This window comes from Mirounga angustirostris, unplaced genomic scaffold (genome assembly GCF_029215605.1).
Source record: "Mirounga angustirostris isolate CCGP_5_RB_7025 unplaced genomic scaffold, mMirAng1.0.hap1 SCAF_6, whole genome shotgun sequence".
Taxonomy (NCBI): Eukaryota; Metazoa; Chordata; class Mammalia; order Carnivora; family Phocidae; genus Mirounga; species Mirounga angustirostris.
This window is the reverse complement of record NW_026991714.1, coordinates 103,658,587-103,684,286: the sequence shown is the minus strand read 5'-3', so window position 1 is coordinate 103,684,286 and position 25,700 is coordinate 103,658,587. Positions and strand designations below refer to the sequence as shown.

The window sequence follows — 25,700 nt, the reverse complement described above, 5'->3', positions numbered from 1 at the left end:
TATTTACCTTTGTTCCTTGTTCAGCTTGATGTTATGAGAAATAAAGAGAGATCAAGAGAGACTCTTCTGGATTATCATTCAGGAATCTAAAGTTTTCTAGAGACCACCGTCTAGCTTAATTACACTTAACTAGAAGGGGTTTAGACATATCAAAAGAACTTTTGAACCAGATTTTAGATCAATCTAATTCATCAAGCTAAGAATCTCCCAATTGTCTTCATCTTATTTTTGAGTACTCATTCCAAAAATGACTTAGTCCTTATAAATTGTGCCAGTTCTTACTAAGCCTGAACCAGACAAAAGTTTAACCCTTCCTAAAGTACATTTATGAACATTTAACTATTGTCTTAGAAACAGATGTTTTAATCAAATGATATAATCCACAGACATCATCCTTAGGTAATATTCACCACAACTTGTTTTGAAGAACATAATATGTTAACATTTAAGCCTGAAGGCCTAAGAATATACTATATACTGTACTTGATACAGCTTGTTTATACAATATTCTCGCAGACACAATTAATCTTGTGAAAATGACTGGGGTACAGCACAATAGCAAATTATCTTTGAGCCCCAAATAAGTATTTTTCCAATAGTAAAATACCCTCATAATACTCACAGCGATAGTAGCATATGGAAAGAACATTAAAAAGAAGAAATCATCAAATTCATAAATCTTGGCTATGTAGTAGAGGCAAGGGTTAAAGGAAATGTTTAAATTATAAGTATGAAATAAATGAATCTGTACCTCCAACAAATGCATCTCCAGCTCCATTGGTATCAACAATTTCTTTCTGGTTTTGATCCAAGACAGCAAAAGCAGTGACTTCACTTTCTGCAAGTAGAGCCAAAGAATGCAGACTGACTTCTCTTTGTAACACTCAATACAGAAACTCACCTAGTAAAGTCTGAAGCTCCTGCACCATTCATCATTCAAAGAGAGAGACAACATGAGTTCCATATTCTCCACATGAGTACTTGGGAACCAAGGCAAAGTCATCTGTACACAATGCTTTTTTTTGAGTAATTTTCAGCATACAGATACTGTGTTTTGTTAGAGTTATACCTATGTAGGTCACATATTTTGGGAATGACTGTAAACCACAGCAGTACCTTTTTGGACAGTATAAATACGTGAACAGAAACTACGAGTGAAAGGAAGATTTGTAAGGACTGGATCATGGATCTCTAATAAAGCTTCAAGCCTGACTGCATTCTTGGCAGTGAAATCTTGGATACAGTTAAAGAGCTGTAAATTTAAAATATATAAATAAAGAGTCTTGGGTGTTTCTCTACAGAAAATCACAATGGTATGATAAAAACATAACTACTATTCTGTTATAATTCTTCATGCCAATGTTAAGAATTACTGATTTTACTTGGCTTATTACAAATAACCGAATCTAGTTACTTTTAACAAAGGAGTCGCTATTTCCTTTAAACTGTCAACTAACAAAAGGGAAAGCTAGGTAGAACAAAAGGGACAGTGCAATGGATTCTTGTCTTATAGCAGTCTGGACTAGGGCTTGATTGTTTTGACTATAAAGTAACCTAATACAGTACTTTAAACTTGGCACATGCCAGTGGAATGGAGTTATTTGTGATGAAATTTGGCCCAGAGGACATCTGCAAAAGATTGGACAGTGCTTTTTATTGGTGGCTGGAACTTCTGAAATCACAAATTTGCATCCCTTATGGGGACAGATGTGGCCAAAAACTTGTAAACTTCAGTCTCACCTAAGATCAAGAGAGACAGAAAAGGAGATACTGAACACCTTAGAACCCAAGAATCTCAAAAAGCATATTCTGTCTGTCTTCTGTTACCTGGTACTAATGGATACTTTCAACAAGAGATAAGCACAGATACGATAATGAAAAAAAAATCCTACTGGAAAGACTGATATTCAAGAAGAGGATTCTTCACTTAGTGATCCCTTTTGACCATATGACTGTAGATGCTAAAAGACTCCATATCAGAAGCATCTATTTAAACTCTTTAAGTAAATAACTTTCCACACTTTTTAACACCAGGACCTACATGGTAGTTAGCAGGATTTTGATTAATTGGAAGTTAAGGCATAAATATCCAGGATTAAATTTTCTAGGGAGTATGCAGTACACACTGCTACACAGGCGGAAAAAAAAAAAGCAAGCAGACTTTACTAGAAATAATTAGGAAAGGGCTACAGTCTGATTTAGGAAAAAGGACTATACCATAAATATTTATAAAGAAATCTGATTTTATTACTTCCAAGTACAAGTCATACTATAAAGAGAATTAGCAACTATAAAGTCAGAACAAACAGCCACTAAATAAGTAAAATGAGCTAGGTTAATAATGCTATTACCATTTATAATAGGATTACATTATGTAATAATAAAATATGTCTATAAAACACTTTAGGTAATGTAAGTGTTAATATAAGAATTAATTACTGGATTACAGATTTGAAAAATAATTACATATAAATGGTAAGTAAGCCATAATTAGATATAATTCCTTGAGTTCTTTGTTAGAAAAAGTCATGGATTTTTGGTTGGGTAAATCTTTATTTATGAATAGAACCTAATTCAAAATGGAAGAGATTATGTGGAACTTTGCTCTTGAGAATCATGACTTCTTGGTTTAAACTACTGAAAATTCTAAATGAATGCAGTTTTCTGGATATATGTGTATATCCTTGAGATGTTTTATCCTTAAGTGACATAGAAGTTCAATTTCTTGTAATACAAAGAATTATTTTTAACCTTTTCTACTCATTAATGCAAATAAATATATAAGAATATCAAGACTGCAAAAGAGCTGTCATAAATTGTTATATAGTCCAGTCTCTATTATCTTCTGTATCTAGAGTTATATTATGAGAGCTCCCTTCAAAATAATGACCCTGAAAATTTGCAAGATCCTGAAATGTGTTCTAAATTATTAAAGGATTAAACAATGTTCAGTAATATTTAAGTTCAATTATGTTTGGAACATTCTGATTTTTTGAAATGAAATGATCTAAGTTAATTTAGAGAGCTATTTAAAAACCCCCAACATATGGGGCGCCTGGGTGGCTCAGTCGGTCAAGCATCTGACTCTTGATTTTGGCTCAGGTCATGATCTCAGGGTTGTGAGATCCAGCCCCATGTCCTCAGTCTCTGCACTCAGCATGGAGTCTGCTTGAGATTTTTTCCCTCTGCCCCCCGCCCTCTCTCTTTCAAATAAGTAAATCTTAAAAAAAATACCCCACACAACTAACTTCACCAGCATGACCTATTCCACAGCCTTCTAGACTATGTATTGAATGAATATATGAAATACCTCACTAAATCTTAAGATACACTTATAGGCATGAACATTATTCAGCCTGTGAGGCCCAGGACACTCACAGGACTCATGTGGACCTAGTTTTCTTAGGTGTAAAATGGGGCTGGAGTAGCTACGGGAAGAAGTAGCTAAAATAGCTTTCTGTATTAGTTGTAGAAAAATGACACTGTCAGTTCTGATCAAATGCTTCTAAATAAGAGCTTAAGACAAGTTAGAGCCTTTTATTCCTGTGATTAATTCATTCCATAACTGGAAGCCTGTATGTCCTATTCCCTTTCACCCACTTTGCTAATCCCCCCATCTCCCTCCCCTCTGGCAACCATCAGTTTGTCCTCTGTACTTGTAAGTCTGATTCTGCTTTTTGTTTTTTTATTCATTTGTTTTGTTTTTAGATTTCACATATAACTGAAATCATATGATACTTCTCTTTCTTTCTCTGACTTATTTCACTTAGCACAATACCCTCTAGGTCCATCTATGTTGTTGCAAATGGCAAGATCTCATTCTTTTTATGGCTTCATCATATTCCATGTGTTCCTTATCCATTCATCTATCATTGGACACTTGGGTTGCTTTCATATCTTGGCTATTGTGAATACAGTCCATGGTACTGGAATAGCGTTGTATGGTGACAGATGGCAGCTACATTTGTGGTGAGCATAGCATAATATAGAGCTGTGGAATCACTCTGTTGTACACCTGAAACTATGTAACACTGTGTCAACTATACTCAGATAAAAAGTTTTTAAAAAGTAAAGTGTATAATACATGGGAGAATATTTCTAATACTATATGGAATTACTAATAAAAAGAATTAGTGATTTTTTTTACAGCTAATGACCTTTTTTGTTGTTAAAGATTTTATTTTTAAGTAATCTCTACACTCAACATGGGGCTTAAACTCATAACCCAGAGAGCAAGAGTTGCATTCTGCATCAACTAAGCCAGCCAGGAACCCTATATGATTTTTTATACCTTTAAAAAAAAAAAAAAAAAGTAAGTCTTAAGAGCCACTCTTTCTCAAATCTTTCCAAACTTTTGTAAAGTGAGAAGGAAAAGGATTGGTAATAATTATTATTCCTATTTTCCAGATTTTTGTAAAACCACAAAATCATAAGCTTCCTTGAGTAGACAGGAAAGAAAAAAGAACAATTCAGTTGATACCAGATTTGCTTGGTATCATTTATTAGATAAGATCCACAAGGCACCTTCATCAAGAACAATGAAATTTAGCTTACTTAAAATACTCCATATCAGAAGCATCTGAAATGGAATGAAATTGAATGAAAATCAGACATTCTCTGGCCAGTTTATATAAGCAAATAATTTACTCTTCACTTTGATATAAGCTTCACTACCTTAGAAGGGCAGTCTGTCTAGAATCAAAACATCTTCACACGCCTATAATGCTAAGTCAATTATGGTAGAAATAGTAAGTTCATACAATATCTAACTGAAAAAATGATAAAAAATTCAGTCACTCAATGCCAAACAACTAGATTAAATGCTTCTGTAGCTTTACCGCTACTAAATTAACTATATGTTTTAGCACTGTATACCTATAACCCCATGATAATTAATATCCTTAGAAAATTTTGTTCAAGATATTTTAAAGTGCCATGTTTCATTACTGCTTTTTTTGACATCACCTCTAAATTGTAGGAAACATATAACGGTTGAAGATAGAGAGCAGGACGAGGTATTTTCAACCTCAAGGTAGACTGTAGTCACTCTGCCACAGCTTCTGACTGAGCATCACCAGGCTTGGAAAAGATAGAAAAGTGATGGCAAAATCTTCACCACCAAGTGAAAAGTAGGAGTAGGTAAAAACTGGAACCCTTGAGATTCTTAAAAGAGGCGCCTCTACCTTGGCCATTCCTTATAATGAGGTAATTTCCAGAGTATAAATGCTTTTGTTTGCTTGGTTTATTTTTTTTAACCTTTTATTTGGGCATAATATTATTTTATTTATTTATTTTTTAATTTTAAAAAGATTTTATTTATTTATTGGACAGAGAGAAACACAGCGAAAGAGGGAACACAAGCAGGGGGCAGTGGGAGAGAGAGAAGCAGGCTTCCCACGGAGCAGGGAGCCCAATGCGGGGCTCGATCCCAGGACCCTGGGATCAGGACCTGAGCCGAAGGCAGACGCTTAACGACTGAGCCACCCAGGCGCCCCAGACATAATTTTAAACTAACAGGAAAGTTTGATGAAAAATACAGAGAACTCCTATATAACATTTATCCAGATTTACCAGTTTTTAACATTTTGCCACAATTTTTTATCAATCCTTCCATATATATGTACATATTAATTATTATTAATTCTTTTAAGCCATTTGAGTGTAAGTTGCTTATATCATTCCCTTTACTTTTTTTTTTTAATTTTTTTTTTTTAAGATTTTATTTATTTGAGAGAGAGAATGAGAGACAGAGATCATGAGAGAAAAGAGGGTCAGAGGGAGAAGCAGACTCCTTGCTGAGCAGGGAGCCCGATGTGGGACTCGATCCCGGGACTCCAGGATCATGACCTGAGCCTAAGGCAGTCGCTTAACCAACTGAGCCACCCAGGCGCCCCCATTCCCTTTACTTCTTAATAATACAGTGTGTATTTCTTTTTTTTTTTTTTAAAGATTTTATTTATTTATTTGAGAGAGAGAATGAGAGAGAGAGAGAGAGCACAAGAGGGGGGAGGGTCAGAGGGAGAAGCAGGCTCCCTGCTCGGCAGGGACTCGATCCCGGGACTCGATCCCGGGACTCCGGGATCATGACCTGAGCCGAAGGCAGTCGCTCAACCAACTGAGCCACCCAGGCGCCCCACAGTGTGTATTTCTAAGAAATAGATATTCTTTTAGGTAACCATGATACAGTTGATAAATTTAAAAACTTAATATTTTAATTTTATCCAATCTATATTCCATATTCCAATTTTGTTAATTGTCCTAGTGTCTTTTACAGTTTTTTCCCATTAACTACAGGACCCAGTCCAGAATCACAAATTGCTTTTAGTTGTATTTGCTTGTTTTTAATTTAACGTTTTGAATAGGTAATACACACATATAGTTAAAAAATACAAATATTAAAAGGTAGCCTATAAAAAAGTTCTTTCTCACTTCTTATCTCCTATTCAACCAGTTTCTAATCCTACTGCTTTCCAATCTGATTATCACTGTTACTGCTTTTCTGTATATCCTTTCAGAATTTCTCTATGCATAAACAAGAAAACACATTATTTTTTTCTTTTTTATTCTTTTTTTTTTTGAAGATATTATTTATTTATTAGAGAGAGAGAAAGAGTGAGTGAGCAGGAGGGAGAGGGAGAGAGAATCTGAAGCAGACTCTGTGTTAAGCGTAGAGCTGGATGTGGGGCTCGATCCCACAACTGCAAGATCATGACCAGAGCCAAAACCAAGAGTCAAACCAGAGTCAGAGGCTTAACAGATTGAGCTACCCAGGCACCCCTCACTTTTTATTCTTAAACAAAAAAGTATCCCTTTATGCAGGCTGCTCTGGAACTTGTTTTTTCACTTGGAAATCTTTCTATGTTGGTAAGCAGAGAACGTTTGCATTTTTATCGCTAGGTAATAGTCCACTGTATGGATATACTATAATTTATTTAAGCAGTCCTTTATTGGTGGACTTTTAGGTTGTTTTCAATCTTCTGTTATTACACACAATGTTGCAAGGCACTAATGCTTTTATTTTAAATAGACCCTAAGTTTAATTATTTTACTTAAAAGCCAAGTCAATAATTTCATTCCTACTTTTTATAGGGAACTGACATAAGAAAACCAAACTGTTATACAAAAAGCATGAAATATGCCTGTGTCAAAGAATAGGAAAAAAGTGAGAATCCAGGAAATGCTTTTCTTCTCATTAGGATACACATACCAGGATATGAGCAAAGACACCCTGCTCAGACTGCCCTAATAAACAGGGTAATGAAACAGATGACAAATTCTACTAATAATAGAGATTTATAGAACAATCCTAATTAACAAGGACTTTTGGGGAATGAAGAGCTCTGGGTTAATTTAATTTTCTGGTTAACTAAAGAAAAAGCAGAAAGTCTTTTTAGTTAGAAATCTTTCTAAATGTATTAATATAATAATATACCATGACATCCCTGCTTTAATTAGTTTATTGAACTGAAAGAAAATTTCTTTGATAATAGAAAATCCTACAGCACATGTTAATGTCATTATTCTGAACATCAATTCTTATTGTAGCTCCAAAGGTGTAAGTGCTTTCATGAAAGGCAGGATAAATGGAATGGTTGGAGGAACACTGGATTAGGACTCAAAAGACCCATGGTTTTAGTCTGGTTTTGGTTCAGCTACTTTATTCAACAAATGCTTATTAAGAGCTTATCATGTGTCAGGCACTCAGAGACTGAGAATACAAATGTGAATAGGACAGACAAAAACCCTGCTCTCATGAGACCTACATTCTAGTGAGGATAGACAGTATACAAGTAACAACAACAACAAAATGAACAAGATAATTTCAGATAATAATAAATGCCACAAAGAAAATAAAACAGGATGATGTGATGAAGTATGACTAGGGAGGCGAATTAATTTAGATGGGTGCTACTTCTTTGCTGAGGAGGTGATGTTTGAATTGAGACTTAAATAGCAAGAAGGAGCCAGCCATGGGAAGATCCAGGGGCAGAATATACAAGAGCAGAGGCTCTGGGCTAGCAACAAGCTTGATGAACTAAGCCTGTTTAAGGTTAAGAAGGCCACTGTAACTACAGTGTAGTGAGTGTGGGGAGATCAAGTACGTGTGTATGTGTGTGGGGGGGCGTTGGTAGAATTTCATTCTATGTAAAACAGGAAACCATTGGAAGGTTTTAATTTTTTTCAAAGATTTATTTATTTTGAGAGAGGGAGCACATGTGTGGAAGCATGATGGGGTAGGGAGGAAGGGGCAGAGGGAAAGGGTGAGAAAGTCTCAGGCAGACTCCGTGCTGAGTGCAGAGCTTGATGTGGGGGCTTGATCTCAGGACCCTGAGATCATGATCCTGAGATCACGACCTGAACTGAAACCAAGAGTTGACACTTAACTGTCTGTACCACCCAGGCACCCCCATTGTAAGGTTTTAAACAGGGGACTGACATGATCCCATCTTTGATTTAAAAAGATTATCTGGGTGCCTGGATGGCTCAGTCGTTAAGTGTCTGCCTTGGGCTCAGGTCATGATCCCAGGGTCCTGGGATCGAGCACCGCATCCGGCTCCCTGCTCAGCAGGAAGCCTGCTTCTCCCTCTCCTACTCCCCCTGCTTGTGTTCCCTCTCTCTGTGTGTCTCTCTCTGTCAAATAAGTAAATAAAATCTTTAAAAAATTAAAAATAAAAAAAATAAAAAGATTATCTGGCAGCCTTATACAGAATGGACAGAATGGTGGGGGTTGAGAGTAGAGTCAATGATGCTACTTTTTAAGACCTTGCAAAAGTTGGGGCGCCTGGGTGGCTCAGTCGTTAAGTGCCTGCCTTCGGCTCAGGTCATGATCCCAGGGTCCTGGGATCGAGCCCCGCATCAGGCTCCCAGCTCCGTGGGAAGCCTGCTTCTCCCTCTCCCACTCCCCCTGCTTGTGTTCCCTCTCTCGCTGTGTCTCTCTCTGTCAAATAAATAAAAATCTTTATTAAAAAAAAAAGACCTTGCAAAAGTCACTATGTAACTTACCCTCAGTTTTATTATACTTAGAAGATGAGAGGAGTACCTGGGTGGCTTAGTTGGTTAAGCGTGGGACTCTTGATTTCGGCTCAGGTCATGATCTCAGGGTCATGAGATTGAGCCCTGTGTTGGGCTCTGTGCTCAGCCGGGAGTCTCCTTGAGATTCTCTCTCTACCTCTGCCCCGCCCCGCACTTGCACACATGCGTGCTCTCTCTCAAATAAATAAATAAATTTTGAAAAAAAAAAGGAAAATAAGAATACAGGTTCTAGCTATTTTCTGTGATTCTTATATGGATTAAGTATTAACATCATGAAAGCACCCTTTCAAATAAAAAGCCCTATACAATTTTTTTTTTAATTCTTAGATATGATTTAATACTCTTGGCCATTTCTGTGTATCACAACATGAAGATTTTGCTGCTTAGGATTTCTCTGTAGAGGTTATAGAGAAAGCAGAGGCTATGTTTTTCACCCTCTCATTTATGTGTTTGTATGTGTAAATGTAATACATATCGGTATATGTTGATACATAATTTTATAAGGTGTTCTTAGGAGCTTATTTTCTTCAACCAGATAACAAATATTTGTTGAGCACTTGCCATGAGCTCCTTATACTCTGCTAGATCCTTTGGGGGAGATACAGGAGAAATATTAAGACATCATCTGTCTTCTGAAATAATTTATAATCTAGACAGAAAGAGAAATCTAGCATATGTGAAAGAATTTGTAAAGTATCATACAACATAATATTTATTATAACTGCAACAGGAATTCAAAGAAGGAAAGAAACAATGTGAGTTTAATTAAGTGGAGATGGCTTCATGGAGAAGACCTAACTTAAGCTAGGTCTTGCAGATGTGGATAGTGAAGAGGAGAGGAAATAAAGGTATATATATCCCAGGAGGCAGAGAGAAAGAAATAAGTTTATATGTTAGATAAGGAAAGAAATAATGCAAGATGGGTAGGGTCCAGCCATCTCTAGGAAGACAGATGTTTAGATTTAATACATCAAACAATGGGATGCAATTGCAGTTTTTGAGCTAGCAAAGTGACATTGAAGTGCTAACTGTGCACCAAGTGCTTTACATACTTCATATCATGTATTTCTCAATGCAATTCCATGAGTTAGGTAGTATTGACCTGACTTTATAAATGAAGACATTGAGGCTCACAGAGGTTGTCAACCGCTTTAGAGTCCTGCGGCAAAGGACTTTGGGACAAAAAAAAATTTGAGAGAATAAAACGGGATTCCAAAGTTACCATTTGAGTAACACTGCTATCATTTTTTTTTTTTCTGAAAAAAGGGTGATCATGGAAAAAAAACAAGATTTTGATTAAGCAGTATACAGCAGTTAATTGACATTTAAATTCCCATTCTAACTCCTGTACTGATAACTAAATTTGACCAAATTAAGTAGATAAATACTCTACAGGGAACAGAGGCAGTATAATATTGTACTAAGAATATAAGTCAGACTGCTTGGGTTTATATTCCCAATTACTAGTAAATTCCCATTTACTAGCTCATAACCAAGTCAAACTCTATGCCTCAATATTCTTATGTGCAAAATAGGGACAATAACAGTAATTATCTCATAGTGTTTCTGTGAGACTAAATCAGTTAATACATGTAAAGCACTTAGATAAAAGCTTACTAGACATAGTAAGCATTTAATGAATAAATGGACAAGAATATTATTAATCTTAAAATAAGACTCTTGGGTATAGGGGATTGAGATCACACTTAAAACTGCTGCTACTGAGGACATGGTTTTTTTTTTTTTTTTTAAGATTTTATTTATTTATTTGACAGAGAGAGAGACAGTGAGAGAGAGAACACAAGCAGGGGGGAGTGGGAGAGGGAGAAGCAGGCTTCCCGTGGAGCAGGGAGCCCGATGCGGGACTCAATCCCAGGACCCTGGGATCATGACCTGAGCCGAAGGCAGATGCTCAACGACTGAGCCATCCAGGCGCCCCTGAAGATATGGTTTTGATATGGAACACTATCATTGTTTGTAGTAAAGCCTCCCAGTTTGTTCATGTTTTCTTTGAATTTCCTACAAGTGTTTCTAGTAAATGTTAGTTAAAATCTTCAGTCTGAATATAGACAGGTAAGAGAGTAGAAGAGTGTTTGTTTAGAATATGAAAATAGTTTTCCACAGAAAAGTGACTAAGGGGGTGCCTGGGTGGCTTAGTTGGTTAAGCATCCGACTCTTGGTTTCAGCTCAGGTCATGACCTTATGCATCGTGAGATCGAGGTCTGCAATGGGCTCCATGCTCAGCCGGGCCTCTGCATGAAGATTCTCTCCCTCTGCCCCTCCCCCCATTCATGCTCTCTCTCTCTCTCTCTCTCTCTCTCTCTCTCTCAAGTAAATAAATAAATCTTAAAAAAAATCCGTAAGAAAAATGACCAAGAAAACAAGGATAAATGGAATTACTGCTTTAAAACCTTATTTCCCCTTTGTTTGGTGTCTGCCTCCCTCCCTCCCTCCCTTCCAAGGTTTCTGATACCTTTAATACGTTCGCTACATAAAGCACATCTCTTTAACCTTACTTACATAAAGCAGTTCATTCAAACTGTTCTCTCTCTGCTTTTTTCTATGCACTTGCTTCATTCTCATATCTATAAAAACTGGTTTCCTCTGTGGCTTAGCTCATATGTCACTGGCCACCTATAAACTGCCTAACCTTGTTGAGATTCCTAGCCCTGATTCAGTCAGCTGTGCCCAGGGAAGGAGCTAGGGCTCATGGCACAAACCCTGGCTACTTAGGTAAGAAGGGCTACAGGAAAGGCAACTTGTCTGATGATCTTTAGTACCCAGAACTATGCTTTGTGCATTACAGGTGCTCAGTAAACATTTGTTGAATGAACAGACTGATTTTTTCATGAGTACAAATCTGATCATGCTATTCTGTTACAAACCCTTTGATGGTTCTCTATTGAAGTCTTAACTCTAGGACATAAATCTAGCCTACTGTTTAAACCTTATCTTTCGCCATTTCCTGAGCTGTGATTGTTTCTCTGTCATGCTCATAATTTTTCAAGTGTGTCATGCTTTTTTTTATACCTATGTACATATATACCTGCTTTACTGCTCAAATCATCTTTCACTACTAGTTCCAAATCCCAGGTAAGTTTCCTGGACGCAGTCCCTGACTTCTCAGGGTCCTGCTTAGAAGCAGAGCTAACTGCTTCCTCTTTTATGCCATCATTTATAACCTTCACATATCTCTAAGAAAGGACTTATATTTATAGTTTTACTTATGTACAAGCATTTTTCTCTAATGAAGTATGAGCTCCTTGTGGGTAGGAATCATGACTTAATCATAGTCCCAGTATGCAGTAGGTGCTCAATAAACATTTATTAGAGATGATTATTTTCAACTAGATCTTAACTTCCTGAAGACTGGTCTCTTTTTCATGTAGTAGAGTATGAACTCAACGATGTATTTTCTGAATGATTTTTGAGTAAGTGGTATCTAATTATAACATACTTCTCTAGGTTAGTTTAGTAAACCAAGTAAACTAAAGGTTCTAGCTATCCATGATCCTGTTTTTTAGAGTTATTAGGATTTAATCTAGCATTCTAAATGCTTGAATGAAAAGAAATCATACAAGTACCTGAAAATCAGAGGGTAATACACTATTTCAATAGTGAATAAATTCAACCTTGTGTAACTTGTCCTAAAAATCTTTCCAGATCTAGCTGTGCTGAACACATCCTGGAGAAATAATAAAAAAATATGATTGGCACCTTCAAGCAAGTTGCTTTCCATCATTAAGAAATGAAGACATTTTTATGATTCAATAAACCTAAGTTCAGATCCTGTTTAAAGATAGAAGGTTCTGATAAAGGGACTTGGAGTTAACTCTTAGATTGGATAAATCAAATGGATCACGGTAACAAGGGTGGGGTTCAACTCATGAAAATACCATATAAGTCCAACCAACATCTGTATGTATGTGATCCTTCCTTATAAAGAAATCGTACGCTGTTAAAACTAGAATAGGAATAGGCATTTGTTACATAATTTGGACCAAGGCATCATGGTTATGAAAAACACTGAGTGATCAAACATCAATGGCTTTCTTAAATTTTTTTGTGTGGTTTAGTCCTAATCACTGCAGTAGGAGGATATAGGACATTATTGATATTCTAAATGTACCCCTTCTTAATGTCATGTGTTTCCTTCTGAGTACAATAGTGAAGATTTTCAAAATGATATGCATATGCAAAGTTGTTCTCTTTTATTAAAGAAAAAGCGATTGATGCCACTACTTCTAATCGCGGACTTCCCATCAGTAAGATTTCTGTTTGAATTATTGACGGTGGCAATGGCAAATGTTTATGAAGTTTACAAAGGAAAAGCTGCATCAGATATGACAGGACCAGTGTCTCCTTTTTTCTTTTTATAGATTAGAAGAAATCTTAGAGCAAGAAAGCAATGCTGAAATATCACTGATGTTTTAGTGCAATCTGGTTTGCAGGGATGATAATGCTTCAAGGTAATGTCACAGATTTATGTTGGAGGAAAAATGTTTTTAAAATATTTATACTGTACAATAAAGCAAAAGTTCCCCAAAGTATGAGGTCAATTTCAATGGGTGCCCTGACAAACATGGATAAAAGTTATGAGTACTATCTATCGTCCAATAAACTAAACTGGAATCACAGATAACTTGACTACTTGCAGTATAGCAATAAACACCAGTAAACAACCATTCTACCCAATTTAAACAGAATACTTTTCTTTATTGAGTCATTTGCCAATCTCTCTTGCACTTAAAAGTAGATTAAAATGTGTAAACGTATGGTTAATTACCTGTTAAAAAAACCCTCTCAAGTACCATATTTTACAATCCTTTTAAAGGTTGGTTTACTTCTCATTCCTTATGAACAGAAGTTGCAACATCAGATTTTTAAAAAGTTGCAGGAATAGTTTAAGGCTCATACTCAGGCCTATCAGTAGATTAAGAAGAATGGCATAGCCCTATTTATTAAAATGATAAAGACCCTGTGTCAAAACAGGCTGGTGTTTGTCATCCAAACACTATGCCAATTACTGCAATTCCTCTCAGAATTGGTCCTACTAATGACCTTAGCTGGTGCTTCCATTTCCCTCCCCAAAGTATCATTTTAAATGTCTTCTCAAGTCACCAAATAATTCTCACCCTCAGAGAGAAGAGAAGCTGTTAGGTGTCAAGTCTTTACACTTTGCCAGTTATTTTGAACTACCAACAGTTCTTCCATCAAACAATAAAAGAATCAGTATCTTTGTTTCTCAGACTGGAAGAAGGTGGGAGACAATTCAATTTATTAACACCACATTGTATAGTGATTATGTCACATAGCTATTTATACTCTAGTCTATGTAAACGGCACCTGCTAGACTTGACCTATTCATAGATGACAATACTATTTCTACTTCCTCAGATGACCCAGAGACAATATACAAATTGGTCAAGCTATAGAATTCAGTGCAGCAAGGCTGGTGTCATTAATTGTGTGGAATGTGAAGTTTTAATGTTGGTTACATCTGGACAGAAGAAATTTGTGGTATGCTAGTTAATTCTTTGAAAAGACAAAGTCTTGTACAACCAAAGAAGTAAAAGAAGCAACAACAGCCTTACAGGTCAGATACCCATTTATTCATTCTTTTCTTTTTTTTTCTTTGAGTGAGGGAGGGATGGAGAGAGAGAAAGAGAGAGAGAACAAGCAAGCGTGAGCAGGCGTGGAGGGGCAGAGGGGGAGAGAGAGAGAGAATCTCAAGCAGGTTCCACGCCCAGTGTGGACCCCGATGCAGTGCTTGATCTCATGACCCTGAGATTATGACCTGAGCCGAAACCAAAGTAGCATGTTTAACCGACTGAGCCACCCAGGTGCCTCATTTGTTCATCTATTTTAATACTTCATTTTAGATAATATTTAGGTAAATGTTCTATGTGAGCTGTAATATACAATGAAAGTATCAGCAATTAGTTTTTGTTTCACTATAATGGCTGCTGATAAGGAAAGGGAAAAAAACTCAATGTTCTGGTTAACTCATTCTAAAAGTCTAGAATTTGAGTGTCTGAGGGTAAGGTCCACATTTTCTGATGATGATGGCAATACCCTAAATACTTTGAGAGCGAAGGGAACATACAGTTGACCACACAGGTGGCTTCTACTCCTCACAGCCAGTTATCTTGGTTTTAAATGCATGGAGATAGACACAACTTTTATCCCTTCAGGGAATCATGAGCACAAGCTTTCCTGTTCCTCAGAGAATGTGAACATTTTATCTAGCATATTCCAACACTAGGAAGCCACTCTAGATATCAGATAACCCTTCTTTCTTGATTATACATTTATGAATTAAGTGGGAAGAAATGGGGACAACAATTGAAAGGTAGAAGAGGAGCACCTGGGTGGCTCAGTCCTTTAAGCATCTGCCTTCAGCTCAGGTCACCATCTTAGGGTCCTGGGATGGAGCCCCGTGTCGGGCTCCCTGCTCAGTGGGGGGTCTGCTTCTCCCTCTGTGATCTCTTTCACTCTCTCTCAAATAAATAAATAAATAAAATCTTAAAAAAAAAAAGAAAGCCCATTATTTTAGGTACTCAATAAATACACAGTGACAGCCAGTAGAATTTAGAAGACTTCTAAGCTAGCAATCAAGTACATTTTCTAATAGACTAATTTTTATATACTATTTTTTTTGAGAGAGAGAGAGAGAGAGAAAGCATGAGTAGGGAGGGGCAGAGGGAGAAGGAGAGAGAATCTTAAGTAGGTTCCACACTCAGTGTGGGCAGAGGGAGAAGGAGAGAGAATCTTAAGTAGGTTCCACGCTCAGTGTGGAGCCTGATGTGGGGATTGATCCCATAACCCTGAGATCACAACCTGAGCCAAAAATCAAGAATTGGATGCTCAACAGACTGAGTTACACAGGTGCCCCTAATTTTTATATAGTATTTTAACAAAAGAGAGAAAACTTCTGTATTCATTAGATATTTTCTTAGCAGATACTATGGGGATTACAACTAACTTCCTAAATATATAACAATCTAGTCTGAATTGATACCAACTTAGCTTCAATAGCATACAAAACCTTTCTTCCCATACAGTTCCTTCCTTGCTTCTGGTGTTGTTATAAATTACATCTTTACACATGTGTGCCAATTAACATATATTTATAATTACTATACAATGTATCTGTCTTTTAAATCATGTATGAAATAAAAGAGTTACAAACCAAAAATACATTAATACTGGCTATTACATTTACCATCATGGTTACCTTTGCTGGAGTTCTTTCTGTCTTCATATGGGTATGGTCCAGCTTCTGTTCATTTCAGCCTGAAGAATTCCCTTCAGTATTTCTCATAGGGCAGGTCTATGAGAACCGAATTCTTAGTACTGAACTCTTTTAGCTTTTGTTTAACTGGAAATGTCTTAATCTTTCCTTCACTTCTGACTGACAGTTTTGTCAGATATAGAACTTGTGTATTCTTTTTTTTTTTTTTAAAGACTTTATTTATTTATTTGAGACAGAGAGAATGAGAGAGACAGAGAGCACATGAGAGGGGGGAGGGTCAGAGGGAGAAGCAGGCTCCCCGCCGAGCAGGGAGCCCGATGCGGGACTCGATCCCGGGACTCCAGGATCATGACCTGAGCCGAAGGCAGTCGCTTAACCAACTGAGCCACCCAGGCGCCCGAACTTGTGTATTCTTAAGCCCATTTTTTCAGATGTTAAATTACAAACATAATGATCAAAAAAGCTAATTCACCAAGTAGATTCTCCATTATTCATAATGCATTTTAATATGCTGAAGGTCCAAGAAGATAAAATTGTAGTGTGGCCAAAGCTCAGTGCTGAGCTCAAGACAGGAAAGCTTTTCAAAAACTAGTTGCTGATTGTACTTTGATAATTAAATATACGAACCTATGATCCTTTTAGGCTCACCTAATTAGTATCAAATGAGTTTACTTAATTACAGCTGTAAATTAAATGCATAGAGTTTGCCTCATCTCAAAATAATTACATGTGCATTGGAATATGAATTATGCAACATTAATTTGTAGTTTATCGATTATTCCCTAAACAGAGACTGGGACTCATTAGGACAAAGTTATTATCATAGCAGTTTTGATAAATAGCTCCTAGAAAGGGTTCCTGAAAAATGTTTGCATATAAGTTCTTTAAAGGAAAGGTGTACATGTATCAGAATTGGTACTGCACATTTATTGTAAAGCCCCAGCCTAGAAAAATGTGCTCTCTGAAGTATTTGGGTGAGAGGCACAAATATGTATACATATATGTATAAAATCTCCACCTTCATTCTGCATGGAGCTAGAAAATTTTCAAATTTATAGTAAAAGCTTCAATTACTTCAAGAGTCTTTTAGCGCAGGGTGCCTGGGTGGCTCAGTCGGTTAAGCGACTGCCTTCGGCTCAGGTCATGATCCTGGAGTCCCTGGATCGAGTCCCTGGATCGAGTCCCTGGATCGAGTCCCGCATCGGGTTCCCTGCTCGGCAGGGAGTCTGCTTCTCCCTCTGACCCTCCTCCCTCTCATGCTCTCTGTCTCTCATTCTCTCTCTCTCAAATAAATAAAATCTTTAAAAAAAAAAAAAAAGAGTCTTTTAGCGCAAGTCAAACTATTACCTCTAACAAACCAGTTCTTAGCATCCCTCAGATAGAGCAAATGATAAGCTAATGATCATGTTAAAAAAGCTTCTGCAATGTTCTTTATACCCAAAAAACAAAAAAGGGGGCAAAAACTCTTATCTTCCTTTATTCTTTGGATACTTTACCACAGCAGGGCTTTCCTCCCTTCTTTATATGATCTTTAAAAAAAATCTGAGAAGGGAAGAAAAATTTCCTGCTAGAAAATGAATGGAATTATTAAAGGGATAAATACAGACTAATCAGGTAGAGAAAATATTCTAACTCTAGACTTTTTTTTAAACGAAATAACTATGTTGATCACTTGGGAAAAAATAGCTTAGTTCAAATGCGGCTCACTCAATTTAAGATTTTTAATTTTTTGTGAGGGAGAGGAATCTTAATCACCAATTGAAGTATTTCAAATGCAATTTCATGAACAGGCCTCAGATTTTCCTTAAATATAAAATGAATTTAAATAAAAACATGAGATTTTCTTGTTTAAATAAGACAAGCTTTTCAGAACAGTCCCTTGCTCTACTTGCTTTAAATGTACCCATTATTTTTCCTATTTTCCTATTCCTGCTCAATTGTGAGACAACTCCCATTGATCACACCAGTAACTTACTGCGCTTATATTATTTCCCTTCATTTTTTTGTGGATATTTGGCACTGTGTGCAAAAAAGGAACTCTGCTGCCACAGAGCCTAAAGAATGCACTTGGCTGCTTACGGTAAATGCTCCCATTTTTCTAGTTAGGAGTAGTGGCATTATCAGGCTTCAAAAAAAGCAACAGAGATAAAGGCTGAACAGGTATGTTAAGCCTTTCTTCTGCCATTTGGAATTTCTAACTTTGGCCACCATAGCTTTTTTTCTTGCTATCTTTGTAATTTTCTGCCTTTTTCTCCCTTTAAATATAGAGGCGGGAAAGACCTCAGCATAATAATTGTGTTTTAATTCGGCCCAATTCTGGCCTATAGCAAACATCTCACTACAGTGTGATTAATTCTAAAGAACATAACTTACTCTCATGTTCAGTGGGTCTGTGTTTGAATCTAACTAGTGGCTTCCTCATTTTCTGCTGCCTTTCTTTCTTTTCTCTGTGTTAACTTAATCCCCAAAGTGACTGAGGAATTATAAACTGCCATTCTCCTGCTACACAAAATATCTGTATTATGCAATTCACATTTCAAGGGGCTTACATTATTAGTCTTGAATCATGTGTTCAAATTTAGACTTCTGTAAAAAATGACAAGATGCATGAGAGCACTGTAATCTAGGCAACCATAATTATACAATTATTGATGAAGTTCCTGTTGATAAACAATGCAAACATTAGGAAATACTATTTTGCAATTAAATGATGAAGAAAGCTGTTTATTGCCTTCTATTCTATCCTCTGTTAATAAGACTGAAGTTGCAGATGTTCATGTATGCTGCATTGATGTTAAATGATGCATGATGCTCTAGGTGGTTCCCATAACCTTGCTTTGTCTACTATGAACTGACTCAATTGATATGATAATAGAGAAAAGAGCGGGGCTGAACTGGCACAATTTGCATAGCCTTGAAATTTGCTATTATTGGACAGCCAACTGCTCCTATAAGTTCTTGTTCAGTTGTCATTGACAACAATATGTTAGACAAGCAATATTTTGAAATTAACCACTCAGGTGGGAGCATCACTTATTGAAGCTTTTATCCCATCAAACAAGGTACTCATCAGTGCATTTCTAAAGCCAACAATGGGAATTTTGTGATCTTCTTTGGGATCAATTACTATTAGATTTAGTACAAAGAGAGCAGACAACATTCAGGGGTCACAAAACAGTGGTAGTACTTGCTGCTTTTTGACACAGGAATTATATTTGGAGTATACCTCTTTCCCTTTCACAGAACCTTTATTTCCAACTCATCATTAAATAAATATTATATTTTAGATTAAGAAATAATAAAATCTTCAATGTTGCTTAATATTACTTGTTACTTTACTCATGAAAAAAAAAAATCATTATATAAGACACTCCTTACAAGAATAGTAGGAATTGCTCTGATCCATTAAAATGACACACTAGAAAACCTCAAACACTGAAGAAAATCCCAATATATTCCAAAAAAGTTTTAAACAAGTAATAGGAGAATAACTAGAAAAGTACCACAATTTTAGGGGAGAACTCTGAGTTTAGAATTTATGGGCATATATAATGAATGAAAGGGTAGAAGACAGTAAATGTACCTGGGTGGGTGGGCGATTAAAACAATTAGGAGACGACAGAAGAATTGCAAATAAATGGTAATAATGTAATTTAAAGTTAAAACAAACAAAATTGTTTAAATAAAAAAACCTAGAAAAGCTAATATGGAAAATTTAGTGCTCATGAAAGCGTAATAAAAAATGGAAAACACAACTGGGCCATTCTGTAATACCTAGAGGTCAATATTTAAGATTTAACTCCCCAAAGAGCAAATTCCTATATGACTGGTTGGGTAAGAGATGGGATAAAGGAATTTAGAGAAATACCAGATGAAAGAAACTGTGCACACACAGAATTAATGTTTTAAAAAAGAGCCTAGAGTGGTTTTTAAGAAAAACCCAATTCTTTAGCCCAATTCAAGGTTTAAACAATAGTTTGTTCTGATGTTTTGTTTTCAGTTGGTTTAAATTCTAAATTACAACAAGACCTTTCATTCTAAGCATTAGTTTTAAAACAAGAAGACTAGAATATATATAACCCCGTGAATGAAAATGGAGCCAATGTACATTGTATTCACTGCCCCCCCCTTTACTGGGCTTATCCCTGTAAGAGAACTATAATCTGTTAAATTTATGCTTCCTCTCTGATCAATATCAGGCTTGGCCACGTGACTTGCTTCAGCTAATGAAATGTGAAGGGAAATGATGCAAGAGCTATAACTATTATGTAGTTCTTTCATTTTCCCATCTTTAATACAACTAGCATGTTCTGGATTGGGACTGTTCCTCAGTTTTGGCCTAGAATAAATACACCATAGACTAGTGCCTCAGCTAACCCAGTGTAGAATAAGAATGCAACAGAAAAATAAATATCTATTATTGAAAGTCATTCAGATTTTGAGGGTTATTTGTTAGGCTACTACCTGAGCCTAACCCAGTTAATAAACATATAAAAAAGGCAGCACTATGACTTTTTTAAGATTTTATTTATTTATTTGACAGAGAGAGAGACAGCGAGAGAGGGAACACAAGGAGGGACAGTGGGAGAGGGAGAAGCAGGCTTCCCGCTGAGCAGGGAGCCCGATGTGGGGCTCAATTCCAGGACCCTGGGATCATGACCTGAGCTGAAGACAGATGCTTAATGACTGAGCCATCCAGGCGCCCCAGCACTATGACTTTTAATGCAAACAGAATTCAAAATTATGAGATGAAGGCTATAGAGTAACTGCTTATTTGAATAATGCCTTCCCTTTGTCTGAACCAAGTATAAAATCAGACTGAACATTCAAGAAGTGCTCTTAAAGACTACCTGGATGAATGTGGTACAGATAAGATATGTATATGAGGATGTCCTGGTAAGACATCCTGACCCTGTTTCCTAAGTAACCCAGAAGGCCAGAGAAGTATTAGTATTAATTAAAGTAAGTTCTAGGAGCTTTTGATAATGCCAGACTACATAATTTAGACCAAATGTCTCAAGAACAATTAGAACATCTGGATAAAATATATTTTAAAAATGTGCTTGAAGGGGCGCCTGGGTGGCTCAGTCATTAAGCATCTGCCTTCAGCTCAGGTCATGATCCCAGAGTCCTGGGATCGAGCCCCGCATTGGGCTCCCTGCTCCGTGGGAAGCCTGCTTCTCCCTCTCCCACTCCCGCCTGCTTGTGTTCCCTCTTTTGCTGTGTCTCTCTCTGTCAAATAAATAAATAAAATCTTAAAAAAAAAAAAGTGCTTGAAGGCATTGAAGGCCTAATAAAAGAGTGAAGAATTACCAGAATGGGATATCAAGGATGACAGGGCCCAGAGAGGAGTCTGGTGTTTGAGACTGCTAGGAAGACAAAATTTAGAATCTAGAGCCTGTCAAGAGAAATGGCCCTGGTAAAACCTCTTTATGCAAGGAAACCCAAAGGGCTGCACCTACGATTAAGGGTAAACAGGAAGTAGACAGGCCTAGGCAATGGACAACAGCTTAGTTTCTAATTCTGAATTCCTAAACTTAGATCAAGATGATTCTAGTGTGCCAGTGTTTCTGTAACTGCCAAAAGCAAACATGAATCATCCTATGTCTCACATTATTTCTGCAAAGAATTTTCCAAATACACTGTCTTGCTCACAATAAAAAATGAATAGTAAATAAATAGTAAATAAGGAGGCAAGGTAGTAAATTAAAACCAGCAGAAATTATATAATAGAAAGTAGTCCCAAATAGTTCCAGATATTGAACTTATCAAACAGAAACTTTGAAATAACTATGCTTACTGAACTTTAGCAGAGGACTATAAAGTATAAAAAAATTGAAGTTAAGAATCAATAGGTTTAAATGGAAATTGAAATATGAATTTGGTGGATAAATTCAACAGAAACTTAGACACAGCTTAGAAAAGAATTAGTGAACTGGAAGACAGATCAGAAGAAAATATCCAGAATGCAGCACAGCCAAGATGGGTAAGATATATTCTACACAGTTCCTGAAAGTGGAATTAGGACCAGTGGACAGAAATGATAAAATAAATTCTGTTCAACAGAAGAAAAAACTTTTTAACATTTTGGGGTTTATAAAACTGAAATGAATAGATCTACTAGATACTGAGTATTTTAAAGAGGATTCCTGAATTGATTTTGGAATATGATAAGATGATGTCTATTCCCTTTTTAAGACCTTAGGTTTTTGTAAGAATTCAGAGACTTATTAATTAAATGGAAGTGTCTCATGAGATAAAGTTTGGAAAAGTATAGTATGATCCTATATATGTAAAATTATGTAATGTGTGCATGGAAGACCTTAGTAGAAAGATGTCTTAAAGGATAATCACTAAATTGTTAATTTTTGCTATCTCTGATGGGGGAATTTCAGTGGATATTTTATTTATGGTCCAATGTTGAGCATGGTATTGGTAATCATGAGATCAGAGCATTACAGCTAAGAGTATTACATTAGAGCAGGTGTTCTCACATTTTTTAGTTCTAGGACTCTTTATACTCCTAAAAATTGAGAACCTCAAATAGCTTTTGTTTATGTTGAGTTATATTTATCAATATTTACTGTATTAGAAATTTTAGAAGATGTATTAGTAAACCAGTTACACTTCAACATGTTTCTATGAAAAATAACAAAATATTCCAAACAAAAATGTGAAAAGAGTGACACTTATATTTTTACTGATCTCTTTAATGTCTGGTTTAATAAAAGACAGCTGGGTTTTCATATCTGTTTTAGTATTTTCAATTTGTTGCTATATCACACATTATGTAGTATCTAGAAAACTCTACTGAAATTGAGAGTCAAAAAACCAAATAATATCTTAGTATTATTGTGAAATAGCTTTGACTTCATGGAAGAGACAACTTGAAGGAGTCTTAGAGACCTCTAATGGGTCCATACTTTGAAAACTGCTGCATTACAGTAAGGGTTATAGTTGTCACCATACTGAGATGGTAGACCTGCTTACTCTGGATAAGCTGTAAGTACAAGAGTGTGTCAGTTCTGCTGGGCTTACGGCTGTGTTTAGTGGGATAGGCCAGTAAGGACTTAATGCTCTGCAGCTTAGAAAGTGAAGATCCCAAACAGTGCTGAGATGAAAGCAAGCTGGCAAACAAGAATATTTTAGATTTCTCTAGGCAGATAAAGTGTCACTGTGCTGATCCCTTCATGTAATAATAGGCCTGAATTAATTATCCCAGCCCACGGTTGCTTTGTTGTTACAGCAAACAGAAGTCAAGTTTGATATAAATGCACTAGACAAAGTAGATTAGCTAAGGCCTGAGGTGGGAGAACTAACAAAGGTCTCCAAAGTGAAGACAAACTGATTTCCACATTAGAATCCTGGTAACTTAAGACCAAGATATAAACCCAACCTAAGACAGAAGGAGATCTGAAGTCTGCCTAGCATGGCAGTCACACACACACACACACACACACACACACACACACACACACACACACACAGAGGTCTGCAGCTCACATTATCATGAAAGGCATGATTTAGCCAATTTTATCAGAAACAAAATTAACAGGCATTGAACTTTGGTCCTACTAGGCTCAATGAATTTTGAGGACTTATTCCTCAGAATAAGTCCTCAAATAATAATAAGAATTATTAAGTGTTGTAGACACCATTATTATTCCTTAATCGAGAAAGCTCAGAGTTCCTCAACTGCAGAGAATTTAATACAACCATTGGGTGACAGGATATTTTTATCCTTTTCCCATGGTGTTAAACCCTGATAGTGAAATATCATTTTTTTTAAAGATTTTATTTATTTATTTGACAGAGAGAGACACAGAGAGAGAAGGAACACAAGCAGGGGGAGTGGGAGAGGGAGAAGCAGGCTTCCCGCCGAGCAGGGAGCCCGATGTGGGGCTCGATCCCAGGACCCTGGGATCATGACCTGAGCCGAAGGCAGATGCTTAATGACTGAGCCACCCAGGCGCCCCGTGAAATATAATTTTATATTTGACTAATCCTTAAAAGAAAGATGAAGGGAAGAATGGTGCCACAGAAATAAGGTTTACATCCTATCCCCCCCAAATTCTTTTAATTACATTTTCATTATTTTAATATCTAGACCAGGAATTGTCAACTGTGGCCTGGGAGCTGAATCTGGCTAGTGCCTATTTTTGTAAATAAAGTTTTATTGGAACACAGCTACACCCATTTGTTTATGTATATTGTTACATATGGCTGCTTTCATGCTGCAGAAACAGAGTTGAACAGTTGTGACTGAGACTGTCTGTACTGCAAAGCTGAGAATATTTACTGTTTGGCCCTTTACAGAAAAGCTCACTGACTCCTGATCTAGATACATAGTCCATTAGAACCGCATGTTATATTAGAGATTTTCTAGTCAGTCCTTTCATTTTACAGTTGAATAAAATGAAACCTAAAGAATTGAGAAAGCAGCACAGTGAGCACACAGAAGACAAGTGGAAGCACCCTAGCACATGGGATTCCTTCTTTGCTATTTTCTAGCCTACTCATTCCACACTAGGAATGCTCTGCCTAAAGCAAGAGTCCTGTGGAGTCTCTTAAAAGCCGCATATGGTCCTGGCACAGAAATCGTTTTTTCAACACCTGGGTAACCAGGCTGTGTAGGTCCCGGGAGTGCAGCGGTGCCCTCAGCATCAGTTCTAGCCAACCCCTGAGGAGTTAGATCTGAGAGAGAGCCACTTTCAAGGCCCTGCCTCATTAGTCCCTGCTGCCACCAATCTAGCTCAGAGAAAATTGATCCTTCCCTCATGCCTGCTGCACCAAGGCCAGTCTTGGGAAAGAGGTTTTGTTCATAGAGGATTTGTTAATTAAGTCATCACTGTACTAATGAAACCCCAGAGCTTCAGCCACTAGTTGTCTATGTTACTTTAGGGTAGCTAAATTTGTTAATTAAAAAGAGTATGTTCTTTTAGAAATAACTAATAATTAAAAAAAATAATAAAAATAAGATATGGAAAACACATAGTATTTATCCTCTTACCCCCTATCGTAATCATTCTTGCTATTGTGATGGTAATGGTAATTTTATATTCTGATTGTTTTATACTTACAGAAAAGTCCTCAAATTTTAAGTTAATGAAGTTTCACAAAATGAATGAACTCATTGTTTTGGTTTACTTTTCATCTCACATGCATGTAGTCTCAAACTGCTGCATTATTTTTAATGATAGTATCAATAAATAACATAGTTTACCCATTATATTAAAGTTCCTTTTAATTTTTACTATTATATGTAAAAATGACACAAATATATTTTCACATGTAGTTGCTCCCATATTTTTAGTTATTTAAATTCCATGAACTGAAGTTACTGTATAAAAGGATATAAATACTTTCACTATTTATACTCTAGCAATATTATAAGGGCATCTGACTGACCACA

At 36.5% G+C, this 25,700-nt stretch overlaps 1 protein-coding gene across 6 annotated transcripts in view; it reads right to left on the bottom strand.

Moving 5' to 3' along the window:
• The window catches only part of ADK (adenosine kinase), a 508,350-nt gene that overhangs the window by 34,605 nt on the left and 448,045 nt on the right, over window positions 1-25,700 (bottom strand). For 5 of the 6 annotated variants that reach the window (XM_045878144.3, XM_045878147.3, XM_054508228.2 and 2 more), the window contains one exon: window positions 752-838. The exons of the other annotated variant lie outside the window; for it this stretch is intronic. In XM_045878144.3, the coding sequence (XP_045734100.1) occupies window positions 752-838 (87 nt within the window). The remainder of the gene's footprint in view (window positions 1-751; window positions 839-25,700) is intronic. 6 annotated transcript variants of the gene reach the window in all.